General features: G+C 42.4%; 1 protein-coding gene across 1 annotated transcript in view; it reads right to left on the reverse strand.

Annotated features, from left to right (window-relative positions):
- The window catches only part of vars1 (valyl-tRNA synthetase 1), a 29,541-nt gene extending 12,092 nt beyond the window's left edge, over positions 1-17,449 (reverse strand). Inside the window, exons 1-12 of the mRNA XM_056241838.1 lie at positions 17,342-17,449; positions 16,278-16,622; positions 15,695-15,838; positions 14,911-15,118; positions 14,576-14,691; positions 14,384-14,459; positions 14,191-14,291; positions 4,743-4,870; positions 4,331-4,495; positions 4,156-4,237; positions 3,887-4,006; positions 69-177 (exon numbers count right to left, since the gene is read on the reverse strand). Coding sequence (XP_056097813.1) covers positions 69-177; positions 3,887-4,006; positions 4,156-4,237; positions 4,331-4,495; positions 4,743-4,870; positions 14,191-14,291; positions 14,384-14,459; positions 14,576-14,691; positions 14,911-15,118; positions 15,695-15,838; positions 16,278-16,622 — 1,594 coding nt within the window. The 5' untranslated portion in view covers positions 17,342-17,449. The remainder of the gene's footprint in view (positions 1-68; positions 178-3,886; positions 4,007-4,155; positions 4,238-4,330; positions 4,496-4,742; positions 4,871-14,190; positions 14,292-14,383; positions 14,460-14,575; positions 14,692-14,910; positions 15,119-15,694; positions 15,839-16,277; positions 16,623-17,341) is intronic.
- Between the last annotated feature and the right edge of the window lie 860 nt (positions 17,450-18,309).

Raw genomic sequence — 18,309 nt, forward strand, 5'->3', positions numbered from 1 at the left:
TACATTTTATAAACCTCTGTATGTCTTGTCAGTACTTCTAACCTCATTTCTCCAGACACAACCCTCACCTGATCCTTCAATCTTGTAAGAGAAAGACACCAACACGCCAAACTCGACTTTTTCCTTATAACCCGGCACAGGAAGAAGGGTTCGCCCTGTCAGCTCCTTTTTATCGACCTAGAACACAACATTCATCAGGTGACCTCAGAAAACAGAGACTCTGAGACTGTTAGTGAAGATGTAACTTCTGTCATCTGCTGCTTCCCAACATAAATTAATTTAAACTGTAAAAAAAAAAAGATGGATATATTTTCCAAGTTTAAAAGAATTTAAAACAAAATGTTATGAAAGTTATCAAAAAAAGTTAAAACTTTGTTGCGGTCACTGCATTTATTTGATCAAAAATACAGTTAAACAGTGATATTGTGAATAGTGTTAAAATAACTTTTCTATTCATATAATTTAAAAATATTATTTATTCCTATGATTGAATTTTAAGCATCATTACTCATCTTCAGTGTCACATGATCCTTCAGAAATCATTGTATGACAATTTGCTGCTAAAGAAACATTTATTATTATTATAAATGTTGAAAACAGTTGTGCTACTTAACATTTTTGTAGAAACCATGATAATAATAAAAGTCTTTACTGTCACTTTTGATTTTATTATTTCAGACACTTCAATTTTTAGCTTTTTCAATAACCATGCATAAACATTATTCTCTCAAAAATACAAAAACGTAAATACATGTCAGGGCTCCAGACTAACTTTTTTTACTAGGAGCGCTGTTGCCCCTGACTGAAAATTTTAGGAGCACAAGCAGAAAATTTAGGGGCACACCTTAAATCAGCTTGCAATGCAATTATTCAATTTTCCCCCAAAATAACTGTAATACTGACAAATTCTTTAATAATAAAGAGACTTAACGTACAGCTGTTACGATATGCAGTTTTATTCTAAGTTCACAGGGCTCCAGACTCAAATTTGAGGGCCATCACCTCAAATGAAGAACTCACACAGAGTTCTACAAAAAGAAAAAAGAAAAATTCTGGTAGCACTGGGCTGACAATAAATCACTAAGCTTTAATTTAGGGTGTAGATGAAATTAACTTTTGTTATAATATCATTCTTAAGTCGTTACTATTAATTAAAAAACAAAAGAGTGAAAAAATTAAGTTATTTAGGAGTGAACATTGCCAATAAAGCATCCTACTGTTTACAATGGTATTTTTTTTTTAAATAAGTGTTTAAATAAGAGTTATCCAACATCTTAAAATTTTTAGTTTTAGGACAATCTTTGAAGGATGAACAAAAAATGTGTTGGTCATCACATAAAAAATAAATTAAAGCATTTATATATGATATTATAGTTTTGAAGTGCTAGAAAAGATGTGTAGGCTGCCTTTGACTATTTCTGTCACATTATCATATTTATGGTTAGAGTTGCTTACTACATTAGCCTAAATCCATGGTGAATGTTGCTGATTTGTGGACTGAAAGCCTTCTATAAGTTTTTCTCCTGGTTTCCACGTCAGCACTGTTTGATCTGATATCTATGGTTTATAGCAGAACTCTGCGCCGAATCGGAATGTTTCACACTGGATCTCGTAGCGATGATGTTATTAATTCTGAGGCGAATTCAGTGGATTTCTTCACTGGATCTCCTAGTAACAGTGTCGCGTGAGCGAGATCGGCCCGCGACTGGCAAGTTCGGGTCTTTATTTTACTGTCAATGGTTCGGGGCGCTGCTCCATTGATATACATAAGAAAGGCTATGTGCTGCTCTGTCTATTATTGGTCCGGAATAATTAACGGTCCGTGAAGCATAAATGAGTAGCGTATTTTCGTTCTACTTTCATTTTGTTTGCATTCGCTGCTTGGTAACGAGTCGATAGATCGCTCATTGATCAGACGCACATAGCAGCTTGTGATATTTGTCTCCGTCTCCTTCCCACAGACACGCGCGCGCTCTATTCTTGTCACACTCACTCATTCCGGATTCATTGACGCGCCCCTTCCACGCTTAACCATGGGTTTAACGTGAGGCAAATTTACTGGTCGCACATGTGCGACTGGATGTAAAGTTCAGTCGCACACTCTCAAATTTTAGTCGCAGTCTGGAGCCCTGCATGTTGCTCACATATTATGGTAGCCCTGTTTGTGCTAAATAGAGTGTACTGTAGGGCTGTCACTTTTGTGAAAAAATCCTGATCGATTTTTGAGGCATAAGTGTTCATTGAATCGATTGTAAAATCGATTTTCCATGTCTAAAGACGTTTCCATTTTCAACACCAAATATAGGCAAATCCACGGACAACTAACAGGCATTAGGACGAGCGTTAAGAGGGCGCTTCAGACGCGCACAAGTCAGCAATATTCCTGATGATTTATTGGCATGAAGTTTCGTGCTCAATGACAAACAGGAGTGCAACATTCACGAAAAACAATAAGCAGAGTGGACTGCCATAACATCAATGAAAAACATTACTGCAGGCTTCAACATGGCTGTGTTTACGATTAGAATTATTATTTAGATTATTTAAATGTCAAACAAATTTCGCCTACGTAGGCGTGATTGTAGCCCGAATCTGTATCTACGCATGAGACTGTCTGAATACCGGCAGAATTCACATATTTGTTGTAAAAAGAGACACATTATGCAGAAGTATAGTTTGCTGTTATGTGTGTTTGTCAGAGCCTGCAGTTGCTGTGTAACGCGCGTGTCGTGCTGGACGCGCTCAGAGAGAAGCCCGTTAAAATCGATTCCCTTTTTTCGTTTTCGATACTTGTGTTGGTTGGTCCGATCGATTGTGCAATCGATTTCGAACGTAAAGTTGACAGGCCTAGTGTACCGTATTTTCCGCACTATAAGGCGCACTTAAAAGCCTTTAATTTTCTCAAAAAACGACAGTGCGCCTTATAATCCGGAGCGCCTTATATATGGATGGTGAACACACGTTCACCAAGACGGGGAGACAGCGCCGGGCGACTTACGCCACTATCCGCCAATGGATCAAGGATGCCTGGGCTGATATATCAGTCTCAACTTTGATCCGAGCTTTCACGAAGGCAGGAATAATCTCTTTATTCAGCCAGCTCACATACCCGTATTTACTTCCTGTTTTCGGTCGAAGTCCACAGTAGTTGATTGTCGAGTTCGCGCACATTTTTATTCATATCTTTCACATTTACTGCAGTCAGATTCACCGTGTTCACTCACATGGCTGTGCACTTGTAATGACACATTAAGGTTGTTAAGAGGCTAAAAACAGGTTTAAAACTTGCCCCGTTTAAGTCAACAAAAGTGCAAATTTTAAAAAGAGGATAACACGGTGTAGGCAACACCGGTTTTTGTCGTTGTTATCTGTACTGACAGCACTCCAAATTTACAAAAAAATGAGCTCAATGTTAAAATTGACCGGAGTTCTCCTTTAACGTTTGAACAACGTTACCATGGGAGTGAACGGAGTTGTCAGAACGCTTAATAAAGTTTGACTTTATCTGACTGTTTTGTTGACATTCCCTTTAGCACATCTAGTGGATGCATAACGCAAACCCAGTCAAACGTTTGACTGCAGTATCTTATGCGCCTTATAATCCGGTGCGCCCTATATATGAAAAATGTTCTAAAATAGGTCATTCATTGAAGGTGCGCCTTATAATCCGGTGCACCTTATAGTGCGGAAAATACGGTAATGACACCTTTGCCATTAATATGTTAATAAGCAACGGAAAAAAGCACAAATGTCAGGGCATGTCCAAACATCTCAAGGATCCCAAAAACACCTTAGTGGGTTAATAGTATTCATTAAAAAAAAAAAATCTTGTCATACCCACATTATCATACCCACATTATCATACCCACATATGATATGAATGTACCTCTATGTCAGAGATGGCGGAGTTGAGGGTGCAGGACCAGTTGACGAGTCTCTTACTCCTGTAAATCACACCTTCCTCATGCATACGTATAAATGCCTCCTGGACCGCAAACGACAGTTTCTGCAAGCAGACAGTATTACACATGATTAAAAACTGATGATCCATTATTAAATAACGACACTTTAAAGCTTAGTAATGACAAGCTTTTTAAACAAGAATTTTTGGCTGTCATTTAACACCTGGGTTGGGTTTTTGTGCATTGTACTCACAGTATCCATGGTAAAACAAGCTCTGTCCCAGTCGAGAGAGGAACCCAGCTTCTTCAGCTGATGATAGATGCGATCTCCCTTTCTGTTCGACACCAAATGGAGTTAAATCAATTATTTAATGATCTTGGAATTATCCATCCCCATTCCAGAATTCTCCTCAACCTCACACACTCACTCGTTCTTCCACTTCCAGACCTCCTGGATGAATTTCTCTCTCCCGAGATCATGTCTGGTCATCTTTCGCTCTCTCATCAGTTTCTTCTCCACCACCACCTGTGTGGCGATACCAGCGTGATCACAGCCGGGATTCCACAGAGTGGTCTCTCCTCTCATCCTGTGCCTGCATTACCACATTAAAGCAAACAAACAACCAAACATCTCATTATTTCTGACTCATGATGTCCATATCGTAAATTACCCTTTCAAAGCTATCTTAAGTTATCCAAACATTAACAATCAGCCACAAAGTGTCTTGTCTTGACTTTTATATGCTTGTCTAATTTTTTCATTACATCTAATAAAGCATAACATTTATATAATGGCTAATAACATTACATTAATTATATATAACAATTATAACCGGTTACCATCTAGTCAGGGAGTCCTGAATTGCATTGGTCAAGGCGTGACCAAGGTGGAGGGATCCCGTCACATTAGGTGGAGGAATACACATCATGAACACGCCACGTGGGTTTGGCTCACTTACATTCTTTCTCTGGATAATAAACAGTTGAAATATCATTTAATGAATATACATTATCATTCAAAAGTTTGGGGTCGGTGAGATTTTTACATTTTTGGAAAGAAATCTCTTATGCTCACCATAGCCGCATTTATTTGATCAAAAATACAGTAAAAACGTCTCTGGTTACTTACGTAACCTATGTTCTCTGAATAGGGAACGAGACGCTGCGGAAAGCGCAGTGGGATATCCTCTGGATGTGCCGATTGTCTGAAGCCCTATAGAATCACGCCAATCCATTGGCTGATGGCGCTCGCGCAAAGCTGGCTCCGCCCCGACGCTCTTACGTCGTAGCATGATGTACGCGCGCGCGCCATCTTCTCCTCAGATTTCTCTGCCGAAAAGAAAAACTGTCGGCAGCGCGAGGAGCTTGGCAGCGAACGCAGCGTCTCGTTCCCTATTCAGAGAACATAGGTTACGTAAGTAACCAGAGACGTTCTCTTTCATAGGTTCACTCAACGCTGCGGAAAGCGCAGTGGGAACGAAATACCAAACTCGCCAAGCTAAGCGCTGCCATAACCGGTACCAGACCAAATAATAACAACCATGATAGGTTCAAGCAGATAGAACCTGGGAACCTGGAGTCATGTCAAGATCCAAATTATAGAACCTCACAAAGGTGTGCGGAGAGGACCAACCTGCCGCCACACAAATGTCTTCCAAGAGGGCCCCTCTAAAGAGAGCTTGAGAGGAAGCCACACTTCTGGTGGAATGCGCTCTGATGCTAAGAGGTGAAGGCAAACCACGCACCTCATAAGCCAGCGAAATAGCGTCCGTTACCCAGTGGGAAATCCTCTGCTTTGATGCTGCAAGCCCGCGGCGGCCAGCACCAAAACATACCAAGAGCTGGTTTGATTTCCTCCAACCGCTTGAGCGATCTACATACAACTTCAAAGAACGGACCGGGCAGAGCAAGTTAAGTTTCCTTTCTTCCTCAGAGGCAAAAGGAGGAGGGTGGAAAGCATTAAGGTTAACAACCTGAGAGCGGAACGCCGTGGAAAGAACCTTGGGTACATACCCCGACCTCGGCCTCAAGGTAACCCTAACCAGGCCAGGAGCGAAGTCCAAGCATGACTCACTAATAGAGAGAGCCTGCAAATCCCCTATCCGCTTCAGTGAAGATAAAGCTAACAAAAGAGCAACCTTAAGAGTCAGAATCCGCTCAGGAGCTGACTCCAAGGGCTCGAAGGGAGCCTCTGTCAAACCCTCCAGGACGACTGACAGGTCCCACGAGGGAACACTAGGGGGGCGAGCCGGTTTCAGGCGCCTAACCCCACGCATGAAGGCCGAAACTAACCTCAGTTTCCCCAAGGGAATCTCATCCGATTCTCTATGAGCAGCAATAGCTGCGACATACACTCTGAGAGTGGTAGCGGCCGCTCCGGAAGCAAACTTTTCCTGCAGGAATTCCAGCACTGAGCCTACTGGGCAGCTAACTGGGTTCCTATCATGTGCTAAGCACCACGCCTCGAACACCCTCCACTTGGAGGAATATAGCCTCCTCGTCGAAGGGGCTCTAGCATTCGCAATAGTCTCCTGAACGTCGGTTGGGAGATCAAAGCTTAAAGCTAACGGCCTCTGATAGGCCAAACGTACAGCTTCCAAATGTCGGGGCGAGGATGCCATATCCTGCCCTGAAGCTGGGAAAGCAGGTCCTCCCTGACCGGTATCTCCCAGGGGGAGGATTCCAACAGAGGGATCAGCTCCGAAAACCATGGCTGGGACGGCCAGAATGGGGCTACCAGAAGGAGGCGGACTCCGCTCTCCCTCACTCTGGACAGAACCGCCTGGATCAGCTTGATGGGCGGGAAGGCATAGAGTTTCTGCATCGGCCAAGGGTGGGCGAACGCATCTATCCCCAATGGAGCTGGAGGGCTCAGAGAGAACCAAAGCGGGCATTGGGACGACTCCTGAGATGCAAAGAGGTCCACTTCCGCTTTTCCGAACACCTCCCAGATCAGGGCCACCGACTGGCGGTTCAACATCCATTCCCCAGACCTGAGCTTCTGCCTCGACAGAAAATCTGCTGCGAGGTTCAGAATCCCTGGGACATGAACTGCTCTCAGAGAGAGGAACTTGTCCTGGGACCACAGGAGAAGGTGACGCGCATGCCTGTCTAGGGTGCGCGATCGTGAACCCCCCTGTCTGTTTACATGGGACACTACTGCCATATTGTCCGTTCTGACAATGACATGGTGTCCTTCGAGGAAAGGGAGAAAGTGGCAAAGAGCCAGGAAGACAGCCCTCAGCTCCAAGCTGTTTATGTGCCACGAGAGGGTCTCGCCAGTCCAAACCCCACACGCTGGCCTGCCCTCGAAAACCGCTCCCCAGCCGGTCAGAGAGGCATCCGTCGTAACCATCTGGCGACGGAATACCGCACCCATACCGACTCCTTTCTGAAGGAAGAGGGGGTCCCGCCAGATTGACAGGGCGCGAAAGCAACTGCGCGACACCTTCAATAGGCGAAAGGCTGGCCCCGTGGGCCGAGCCCCTGAGAGCTTCATCCACCACAGAAAAGGTCTCATGTGGAGCAGCCCCAGAGGTAGCACAGGGGAGGCCGCGGCCATAAGGCCCAGAAGTCTGCGGCAGGTGCTCACGGAAACATGCTGGCCTAGTGCGAAACGGGACAGACATGTCACCAGACTGGAAATCCGTGCAGGAGCCAAACGGGCCTGCATAAGAACGGAGTCCATGCATACCCCCAAGAAAACCGTGTTCTGAGCTGGAGTAAGAACGCTCTTCTCCGTATTCAGCCTCAAACCGAGAGACTGAATATGACGGAGGACAATGTCCCTGTGGTGAGTCACCAACTCTCTGGAGTGGGCTAAAAGGAGCCAATCGTCCAGGTAGTTGAGTATATGGATGCCCTGGAGCCGCAGCGGGGCCAGAGCAGCATCCATACACTTTGTGAACGTCCTTGGCGCTAGAGCGAGGCCAAAGGGGAGGACCCTGTACTGGTACGCTTTCCCTCCAAAGGCGAACCTGAGGAACTTCCTGTGTCGCCGTACGACCTGGATGTGGAAATAAGCATCCTTGAGGTCTACCGTCACGAACCAGTCCCCCCGCCGGATATGAGATATGATGGCCTTCAGCGTCAACATTTTGAATTTTCCTTTGTAAAGAGAGAAATTCAACCGGCGAAGATCTAGTATCGGCCGCAGGCCGCCCCCCTTCTTCGGGACCAGGAAGTAACGGCTGTAGAAGCCCTGTTCGACTTCCCCCGAAGGAATCTCTTCTATCGCCCCCTTCAGCAGAAGGGATGAAATCTCCTGCTGTAGTACAGAAGCCTGAGCGGCGCTGTCGACTACAGTAGGAAAGACCCCGTTGAAGCAGGGGGGGTTGCGACAAAACTGAAGCGTGTAGCCGAGCCGAACTGTGCGAAGGATCCAAGGCGATACCCCTGGTAAACGCTCCCATTCTTGAACGAAATGTGATAGAGGCAGAGGAGTGTTGCAGTGCAAGGGACATACCTGAGGTAGGGTGTCGCGCTGGTTTCCATGGGGAGGCGCGGTTGACCGTGGAGGAGAGCGCTTGGCGTCCTGACACGTATTGGGGGGTACCACCACCTGGATAGAAGTAACTGGGTCCGCCTGCTCCAGAGGAAAAAGAACTGTGCCTCTGAGGAAGCGATTGGCGGGTGTAACGTGCACCGGGAACGAGGGGAGAAAGCAAGATGTGTCTCCTTCCTCCTGCGCCGGACTGGGTGAAGAGAGTGAAACAGGACCTGCACTTCGAAACACGCTGGGTGGCGAAGGTGACAGGGTTGGATGAGGAGAGCCGGCTGGAGGAGGGCAGAAACGCTTGCGCGGTCTGTCCCAACCTCGTAGATCTGATGAGGCTCTCCTCTTCCTGCCCTGCGGGTCAGGAACGGCTCGAGGAGGCTGGAGCGGCCGATTTGTTGGACCGCTTCAGCTGAAGGCGCTTGTGAGGGCGCTGGCGAGGAAATGGACGACCTCGGGCTCCCCAGACAGTAGTTGGTGGGTGGCGAGCCGGGTCACTCCTGCTAGTAGGGAACTCAGCCCTATGAGCAGAGCGTTCTCGGGTTTGAGAAGGGGGAGGGTTGGAGTCACTGGGCCCTCTGACCCTCCTGGGCATAAACTGCCTGAACGCGGCCGACTGAGACTTAGCGGCGCGGAACTTGTCAACCACCGTGTTGACCGCCTCCCCGAAAAGACCTGAGTGGGAGATAGGGGCATCCAGGAGGAAACTCTTATCCTTGTCTCGGATCTCCGTGAGATTCAACCAGAGGTGGCGCTCTGCAGCAACCGAGCCCGCCATAGAGCGACCTACAGCCCGAGCAGTGTGCTTGGTGGCTCTTAGGGCCAGATCTGTGGCTTTGCGAAGCTCTTTGACAGCTTCGGGCGTCAGTCCCTCTCCTTCATCCATGTCCTTCAAGACGTCCGCTTGGTAGGCTTGAAGGATGGCCATGGTATGCAGGGCCATGCCTGCCTGACCAGCCGCCATGTAAGACTTCCCAATAAGGGAGGAAGTAGTCCTACAAGCCTTGGAAGGAAGAAGGGGACGCGCCTTCCAAGACGGTGCAGACGACGGGGCGAGGTGGTTAGCCAGCGTGTCCTCGACCGCTGGAATAGCGGAATAACCCTGCTCCACAAAACCAACAAGGTTGGTGAAGTCAGCGGCTGCCGCATTAGTTAGGCGTGCGGAGAATGGCTGCTTCCAGGATCTGGAGATCTCGTGATGCAGATCGCTGAAAAAGGGCAGCTTTCTTCGCTCTGGCCTAGAATTAGGGCCACGTAGGAACCTCTCGTCGAGTTTGGACGATTGAGACTCGCGGGGCTCATCAGGCCAGTCAATAGAGAGCTTCTCTGTAGCGCGCGACAGCACCTCAATAAGCTCAGTGTAGGCCGGAGTAGGCCGCGCGTCCTGGCCGCTAGGCGGGATAACGTCATCAGCCAGAGCAGGCCCGAAATCCTCGGAGTCGGAGGCTGCAGTGTAAATAACGTCATCCAGACCGAAAGAAACCGATTCGCGGGCTCCCGGGCTGGGACATAAATAATCATGCGCGAATTCAACCGCGCCGCGTGCGTGCTCGGGAGAGGGAGGGAGAGAAAGGGCGAGGCCCGTCTGCTCATACTCAATATCCTCGAGCTCAACATCCGAACCCCAGGCCGCGGATCCACGAGAGGCCTCAGCAGTCTCGGGAGCGCGACGGGGGGAAACGAATGTCTCCTTCTCAAAAACCGCGAGTCTAGAGCGGAGGGTTTTGAGAAGGAGATTGTCACAAAATTTACATTTCGACAATCCTAATACAGCCTCACGCGCATGCGAAAAACCCATACATTTAACACACTTACTGTGAGGGTCGTCGTTCGAGATGAAACGAACGCATGGCGGAGAGCAGCGTCGATAATCCATGACACTTCACTGTAAGGAGAACAGAGTTCCACTTATACCAGTCGCTGAAGTGTCGAGACGAAAGCTGAAGTTGAATTGAAGAATTCGGGCTCAGAAAAACCGCACGAAGGGCGAGATGTGACCGCTTCGTGAAGGCAGAGAAATCTGAGGAGAAGATGGCGCGCGCGCGTACATCATGCTACGACGTAAGAGCGTCGGGGCGGAGCCAGCTTTGCGCGAGCGCCATCAGCCAATGGATTGGCGTGATTCTATAGGGCTTCAGACAATCGGCACATCCAGAGGATATCCCACTGCGCTTTCCGCAGCGTTGAGTGAACCTATGAAAGAGAACTGTAATATAACTACAATTTAAAATAACTGTTTTTTATTTTAATATATTTTCAAATGTAATTTATTCCTGTGATCATTATTACTCCAGTCTTCAGTGTCACATGATCCTTCAGAAATCATTCTAATATGCTGATTTGCTGCTCAAGAAACATTTCTATTTGCCTACTCATTACAGAATCGAGTACAAAATCGTACTACTAGTGTATAAATCTTTAACCCTCTGGGGTACTTCGGTCATCTCTGACCGGATTTTTTTAAATAAAAAAATGTTAAAAATCGTAGCTTCGTCGGAATGGTACGAAACTTGGTGACTTTTATGGTACTTGGTATACGAACACACAAAAAAATTGGGGACAGGATTTGAAAAGTCTAAGTGGTCATAAAAAAAATAGTCACACTCAGGACCTTCGGGTCAAAAATGACCGGCCATAGGAAATGAATGGGAAATTGGCAAAAATATGAAAATACAGAGTTTATTTGTGTGTACAATCTACAAATCAGCCACGATGCAGGAAAAAAGCACACAACAGTGAAGGGGGGAATCTCTAAAACATCAAGAGTGCAAAACAGACAAATACACTCACACACACACACACTTATACACACAAAAACACACGCATGTACACAAATTAACGCGTGTCATTGCAAAAGCTAATTTTGGGAAACGTGTGAAATAAAAGCAATTATTCATCAATGTAAGAAATAAAGTGCACAGCAATGAACGCATGAGACTGTAAACAATCAAGGTTGCAAAATACACACACACACACGCACACACACACACACACACACAGGGAAATATGAGACTGGTGAAACTGTAACAGAGAAATGTGAGAATATGTTAAATAAAATCAAGGAATCAAATAAAGGGGAGACATTGGGTCCAAAATGCAAAGGTCACACACTATGTCTCTCTCTCTTGAACACACGCACACACACACACACACACACACACAGTGTAAGATCAAACGATGGAATTCTTCCTTAGTAACCTCCAGGCCTATTGCAGCAATATGTGCTCTTTTTATGCGTTTATTAGAGGTTTAATTCAAATCAAATACTGTCAAACCACCCATACTACTTCTGAATAGGATGTCTACTTCATAAATTGTATGAAAATTATGGAAATACATGGTTCAGATCACTCAAAACATATATGAAAATGGAGGTGCCCTTATATGGTCAGTAAGGAAGCTTGGCTTTCCATCTAGTGAAAAAGTTTGGTATGCGCCAAAATAAAATCTTGACTGAAAGCTTATTTTTTGAGATATCAACCTAAAATTTGGAACACAACTTCTTAAGATTTTTGGCTTTCATTTTCTTGCAGTTTTAGAGTAAAATATATTTTGTAATATATATATTTTATATAAAATATAAATAATAAAATTTTTACATTGTTCATTTTCATTAACTCAAACTTACATAACTTTTTTTCTGTTTCACTCTCATAATTATTTTCACTTCTACAATAATCTGGCAAATGTCTTCTTTAAAACAAGACCAACCATAGGTCTATATTCCAAAGCATTCTTGGCTTACAACCATTTAAGTTTGGATAGTGATTTTCATGTCTATGCGAAAATAATAGAATTTTTATTTTATTAAAAAAAAAAAAAAAAAAAAAACTTGACAAAAATAGTCTTTGAGAATAACTTATTATAAATTAAAATCCACAACCTGAAAAAAATAGGCAAATATGTCCAAAAACAACTAGAATTCACAAGCCTTTCTACAGAGGCTGTAAATCCATCTAGTGGTTAAAATATGATATTGCATGATAATTATGCTCACTACATCCACCAGATGGCTCCAATGTGATTTAAAAAAATGTTTTCTATAGGCCAAGGATCCACTTTAACCTGAAATACAGCATTAATTAAAAAATAATAAAAATAATATATAAATTTTCTATTATATTCAATGGGAAAAAAATTGATCATAATTATTGCATAAATATTAATTATTTTCATAAAATTATCTCAAAACACCAAAAAAAAAAAGAAAAAATATTATTGAACAAAAATAAATTTCATTGATTTTTCTGAAAAAAAATAAACATTGATTTCAGGGGTCCGGTCACTTTTGACCGCGAAGGTCCTGAGTGTGACTGGAAAACGAAGAACCCCAGAGGGTTAAATAATCTAGCAACTTCTTATCTGACTAAGTTACTACACCCCTACACTCCCGTAAGAGGACTAAGATCGGACGGCAAATTCCACAGAGCCCGCCTAAAGACAAGGGGTAATAGAGCTTTTGAAGTGGCTGGCCCCACTCTTTGGAACAATCTTCCTAATTTTATTAGAATGGCTTCCTCTCTATTTGAGGAAGTCTTAAAACTAAACTTTTCTCTTTGGCTTTTAATATGTAATTTTGTCCTTTTTTGGTTGCTCTTAACTGTTTTTTCTGTGTATGTTTATTACTATTGTTGAAAACAGAAAGTTCAAAAGAACAGCATTCATTTGAAATAGAAATCTTTTGACTGTAAATGTCTTTACTGTCATTTTTGATCAATTTAATGCATACTTGCTGAATAAAAGAATTGACTTCTTAAAAAATATAAACATTTGATATATAAACATTTGTACACTACATTTTGGTAGTGTACCTACAGTGTTTATTGTATTAGAGTTAGGGGTGTAACGGTTCACAAAATTCACAGTTCGATACGATACACTTGTGTCACGGTTCGGTACGTTTTCGATACAGCAAAAAAAAAAGAAATGACAGAGAAATTTCCTTGATTTAATTTTTTTAATTATATTTTTATTAAAACTAACATCATAAAGTATGATTGAGCAATGATGGAGCTATACTTGATTTTTCTTAGCAGCATATAAAACAAAACAGCTCCTTGGACAAAATAAAAAATGTAATATTGTAGTAGTTATAAACAAAGGTTTATTTTAGTTCAGATTAACATTTGAGGGCAGCAATTGGATTCATAATGTCAAAATAAAACCGACGTAATGTTACTTGAAAGCATTATAGCCTACTATTCCTGCCAAACTTCCATGGTTACAGTTAGTAGTGTTACTGTCAGTACATCCATGGTGAATGTTGCTGATCTGTGGACACTGGATAGTTCATTCATGGCACAATGTTTCTTCCTGGTTTCCACGTCAGCGCTGTTTGATCCGTTAATAACGGAGAAATGTGAATGTTTCTCACTAGATCTCGCAGCGATGTTACTACTTCAGTGGCGAAATTCCATTTTTTTTCTTTACTGGATTTCACTGTGTAGTAACAGTGCTGCTTGATTAAGATCGGCTCCCGCTGCATTGGTCAAAACTGATAAACGGTCCTTCAACCACAAAATAACGACTAGCTCAGTTTCGTTCCGATTACATTACATTTGCCATTTGATGTTGGGCAATGTTGTGGTCACGCCAGCGTCTCTTACATTATGAGCGCGCTTGCCACGCGCCTACATTTGAAATAACGAAATTTTGGCAGGAAAAATGGTCCAACAAACGGTTCGGTTTAAAAATGCGTACCGAAAACCGAACCGAAAGCCTCGTACCGAACGGTTCAATACGAATACACCACTAATTAGAGTATAAAAAAACATTATGATTTTCATGTCATACCCCATATTCAGGCTTGAAAAATCCCTGTTTCTCCCACCAGGAGTACCAGGCCGCTTCTACATACTGAGGACTGTAAGAATCAGGCAGAGGACTCAGGACATCTGAGACACATGAAGAGAAACACATACATGATTAGATGGGTGCGTGACAAATCTAAAAAACACAATTCCTGCTAATGGAAGCAAAAGCACACCTTTTTTCTCGCCAGAAGGCGTGGGTATGTTGTAGCTTATCACACCCAGTTCCTTCTTCTCAGGTTTGGCCTTTTTCTATTGGAGGGGATGGAAGAATAAACAATATGGCAAGTTCTGCGTTCTGCTTTCTTTCTATTTCTGCTTGTGTCAATGTCAATAAGAGAATAATATGCTGAGATTCATCGCTCTACCTCAGTCTGAGGCTGCATCTTCTTCTTCTCCTCAATCTCTTTCTTTTGTTGAAACTTCTCCATCTTTTCTCGCTTCTTGGCCTCTTTCTTCAGCTGAGCCTCTGTCTTAGGAGGACCTGAGAATCACAAGGACAAGAGGACAAACTAAATATTCAGGGCCAACATAGACTTCTACAATGCTTTCAGACTCTGATAAGACTAAAGTCTATCTGAAAGATCATGTGAGCTGTTTTAATTCACTAGTTTTTAATGGTCTTAAAATATACCTCAAAACGCTATGACACATTTCTAAAGTAATTAAAAAAGCAACAACTTCCAAATACACACATCCTTACCATTACCAGTTGTGCTGTCTGGTGTAGCAGCGTCAGGAGCAGCAGTTGATGTGGCATTGGCGGCAGCGCTGGGTTTGGGGGTCACAGGCACCATTTTCTCACACAGTGAGATTTTACCCAACACCTTCAGGAATTGTGGCTGGTTCACACAGGTATTAAACCATCTGGTCACATTCACCAATGACTTCCTGTCTGCAGGCTCCAATGCCTGAAATAAAAGTACTATAATGAGGAATCAATTACAGCAACTGAAAGTTGAAGCAGTTCATCCAAAAATCATTTTCATTCAAAACATGTATCAGTGTTGTTTAAGTTAAAAAAGTTGCCTTAACTGGTAACTAACTGAAATAAATAAGTTTAAACTGAAGTACCAAAATTACTCAAATTAAAACAAAAATAAACTAATGACATATAGAAGTATATAAAGACAAAAAACTAATATATAAAAATAGCTTATTCAACCATTTTTTATAAATACCATAACAGTACATAAATAATACAAAAATAACACCTATCTGTATGACTTACTTTCTTCTTGAAGTACAAAATAAGATATTTTGAAAAATTGTTTTTGGACCCCGCTGACTTTCATTGTATGAATAAAAACAGCTGAAACATTCTTCAAAATATCTTCTAAGATGTTCCACAGAAGTAAGTCATATATGGAACGACACGAAGGCGAGTAAATTATAACAAGAATTTTTGTGTGAATTATCCCTTTTATTAATACAAGCCGTCATGATAAAAGAGTTCAAATGGTTTAAGATTACAGATGTGCACTCACATATTTGAATGGCAGCAGTGCTGCCATAGCAACAGCCATATCAGCCAGAGTCACACCCTCTCCTACCAGGAATGTCCGCGGTGCAAGAGTCTCATCTAGAGCTTTGAGAACACGCAGCAGCTCTGCTCTGGAACTCTGCAGAAGCTAAAATTTCAAATTTAAGTTAGTACAGCTTCTCAACCAGGAACATTTTAGATAAAAAAAAATACAGGGGCAGTCATGGCCTAATGGTAAGAAAAGGTTGTGGGTTCAATTCTCAATACCGGCAGGAAACGTTCTTGAGCAAGGCACCTAACCCCCAATCACTCCCTGGGTGCCACAGCAAAATAGCTGCTCCCGGTGTGTGTGCCCACAGTTTGCAGTGTGTGTGTGTGTGTGTGTGTGTGTGTGTGTGTGTTCACTACTCACTGCTCCTAATGTGTGGATGGGGTTAAATACAGAGGACAAATTAGAGTATGTCTCTTTCACTTAAAAAGGTCTAAAAATGAGGAGCCGGAACCGTACACTCAGTGATGCCTATCAATCAACACACGGCATACGCAGACAGTCAGACCATCAAGGCACACACAAAAGACATACATACCTTCTTATCAACTCCCATTATCCCCAGCAGAGGGAATGCCACAGAGCAGGCCACAGGCATCAGCTCGTTCTCAGCAAAGCTCAGCCATTGCCACACCTGACTTTCCTGCTTCTTATCGCTGCCTGTCCGTTTCCCCGCTGCTGCCAGGTACCAGCTCACAGCATTGGCACCGGTGAGCACCGTGGCGCCCGCACCCTCTAAGACCAGTGCAGGACGAGACCTGCCCACCTCAGCCGGAGGGTCCTCATGGACTATTCGTGGAGGAGTTTGACAGAATTCAGCAGCGATCAAGGGTAACAAACTCCTGAAGTCATCAGGGTGTGAAGAGATGTAAAGAGTGTCCATCTGACAGAGAGATATGGGTCATGCAATTAACAATTCACAAAACGAGTGAATAATGAGTAATGTGCATCTCTTTAAGTTTAATTTAAAATTGTATTTAATTTCTGCAGTTTTGAGCATGTCACAATGACTATTATTAAACTTTATATGATAGATATATGTCATTGAAAGCCTCATATCGTTTGCGCTTCAATTCACAAATGAAAGCAAAAGTGTCAGATTCAGTTTTCAATATTATCTGTCAATAAACAACACTTTTAAGATATTAATATTTAGAGTTATTGAATATCAACTACTTTTCTTATATATCTAACTTCTGTGATCTGAGTCTCGTCATACATTTATGTAAACTGTTCAAATGACAAATAAACTGAACTTGACAATATTAGTGTCAGTCAGATTCAGAATATGATCTCACTGATTTAAGATTTCCTTAAATACTTTTATTCATTTCAAGATCGCAATAAACTATTTTACTCAGTAACCTTTTTGTATTTACATTACAATGTAATGCTTAAATAAGAACTTGAGAGATTTGAAGTCTAAAGATAGACCGGCTAATTGGCTAACTTAAACGCATGATCTGTTCATTTCAGCAGAACTAGGACTACTAAAGTCAAGAAACCACTATAAGACATGCACACTTTTAGATTTATTGATCAGCACATATACGCCAGCATCTGTATTTGTTAAAGTCTCACTGGAGATCATTAATAACTCACCTGTAGACAGCAGTGGGGAAACGTCAGCCTAAATCCAGCATGCACAGACTCCAGTGTTTCACAGGCACTGCCGTAAAGTCATATTAACCGTCGTAAAGCGCATCCGTCTGACGCAATAAACGTGTAAAACACATAAAACAGACTAAAGTTTAAAGTGGCAGATAGACGAACTATAAGAACCCTTTTTTTTTACAGTCTACGGTAATAACACGAAACACTAAACGTTATGATGCAAGCCACTGAAAAAGGAGAACTGATAGGCAGTTTACGAATTAAATTATGGATTTTTTTATGGATTATTTTATGAATAGCCTTATATTTTTTTGTCACTTAAGTGTAATGTTGCCTGTTAAAGACATTATTTACTATTTTGAATATAAAAATAAATGTATTGACAATATTTTAAACTTTATAGTTTTGATATTCAAATTTTCTATTCACAAATGTAGGATGGAAGGAAGATTTTTTTTTTTTTTTTATCTCATAAGGCTTTTTTGTAAAGATCTTGTCTCTTTAATACATTAATTTAAATCAGGGGTTTTCAAACAGGGCTCCAGGGACCGTCAAGGGGCCACAAGAGAGTTAAGCGGTCCGTGGAAAAGTTCAGGGGGAAAAAAATAAAAATAAGATTCAAATAAATACAGGAGTACTGTAAATAAACAAAATAAAACAAATGTTAAAATGAATGTGTAAATAAGTAGCATGATTGAGTAAACTTCATGGAAACTATATATTTTCCAAATGTTTTAAACATGTATATAATATTAATTTCACAGTATACGAAAATGTAGATAGCTATACCCTTTATTTTTTTAAATGGGGGTCCCTCACATGAGGATGGTCATATTTGGGGTCTATGGCAGAAAAACCCTGACTTAAATAACCAAGATTGGAAAATGTTAAATGTTACAAATTGGTATTTGGCACAATGTGTGTACATTAAGATTAGGCATAGCCTACATACGTAC

The sequence above is a fragment of the Rhinichthys klamathensis genome, unplaced genomic scaffold (genome assembly GCF_029890125.1).
Source record: "Rhinichthys klamathensis goyatoka isolate OS25496 unplaced genomic scaffold, OSU_Roscu_1.1 h1tg000679l_1, whole genome shotgun sequence".
In the NCBI taxonomy this organism is placed as follows: domain Eukaryota; kingdom Metazoa; phylum Chordata; class Actinopteri; order Cypriniformes; family Leuciscidae; genus Rhinichthys; species Rhinichthys klamathensis.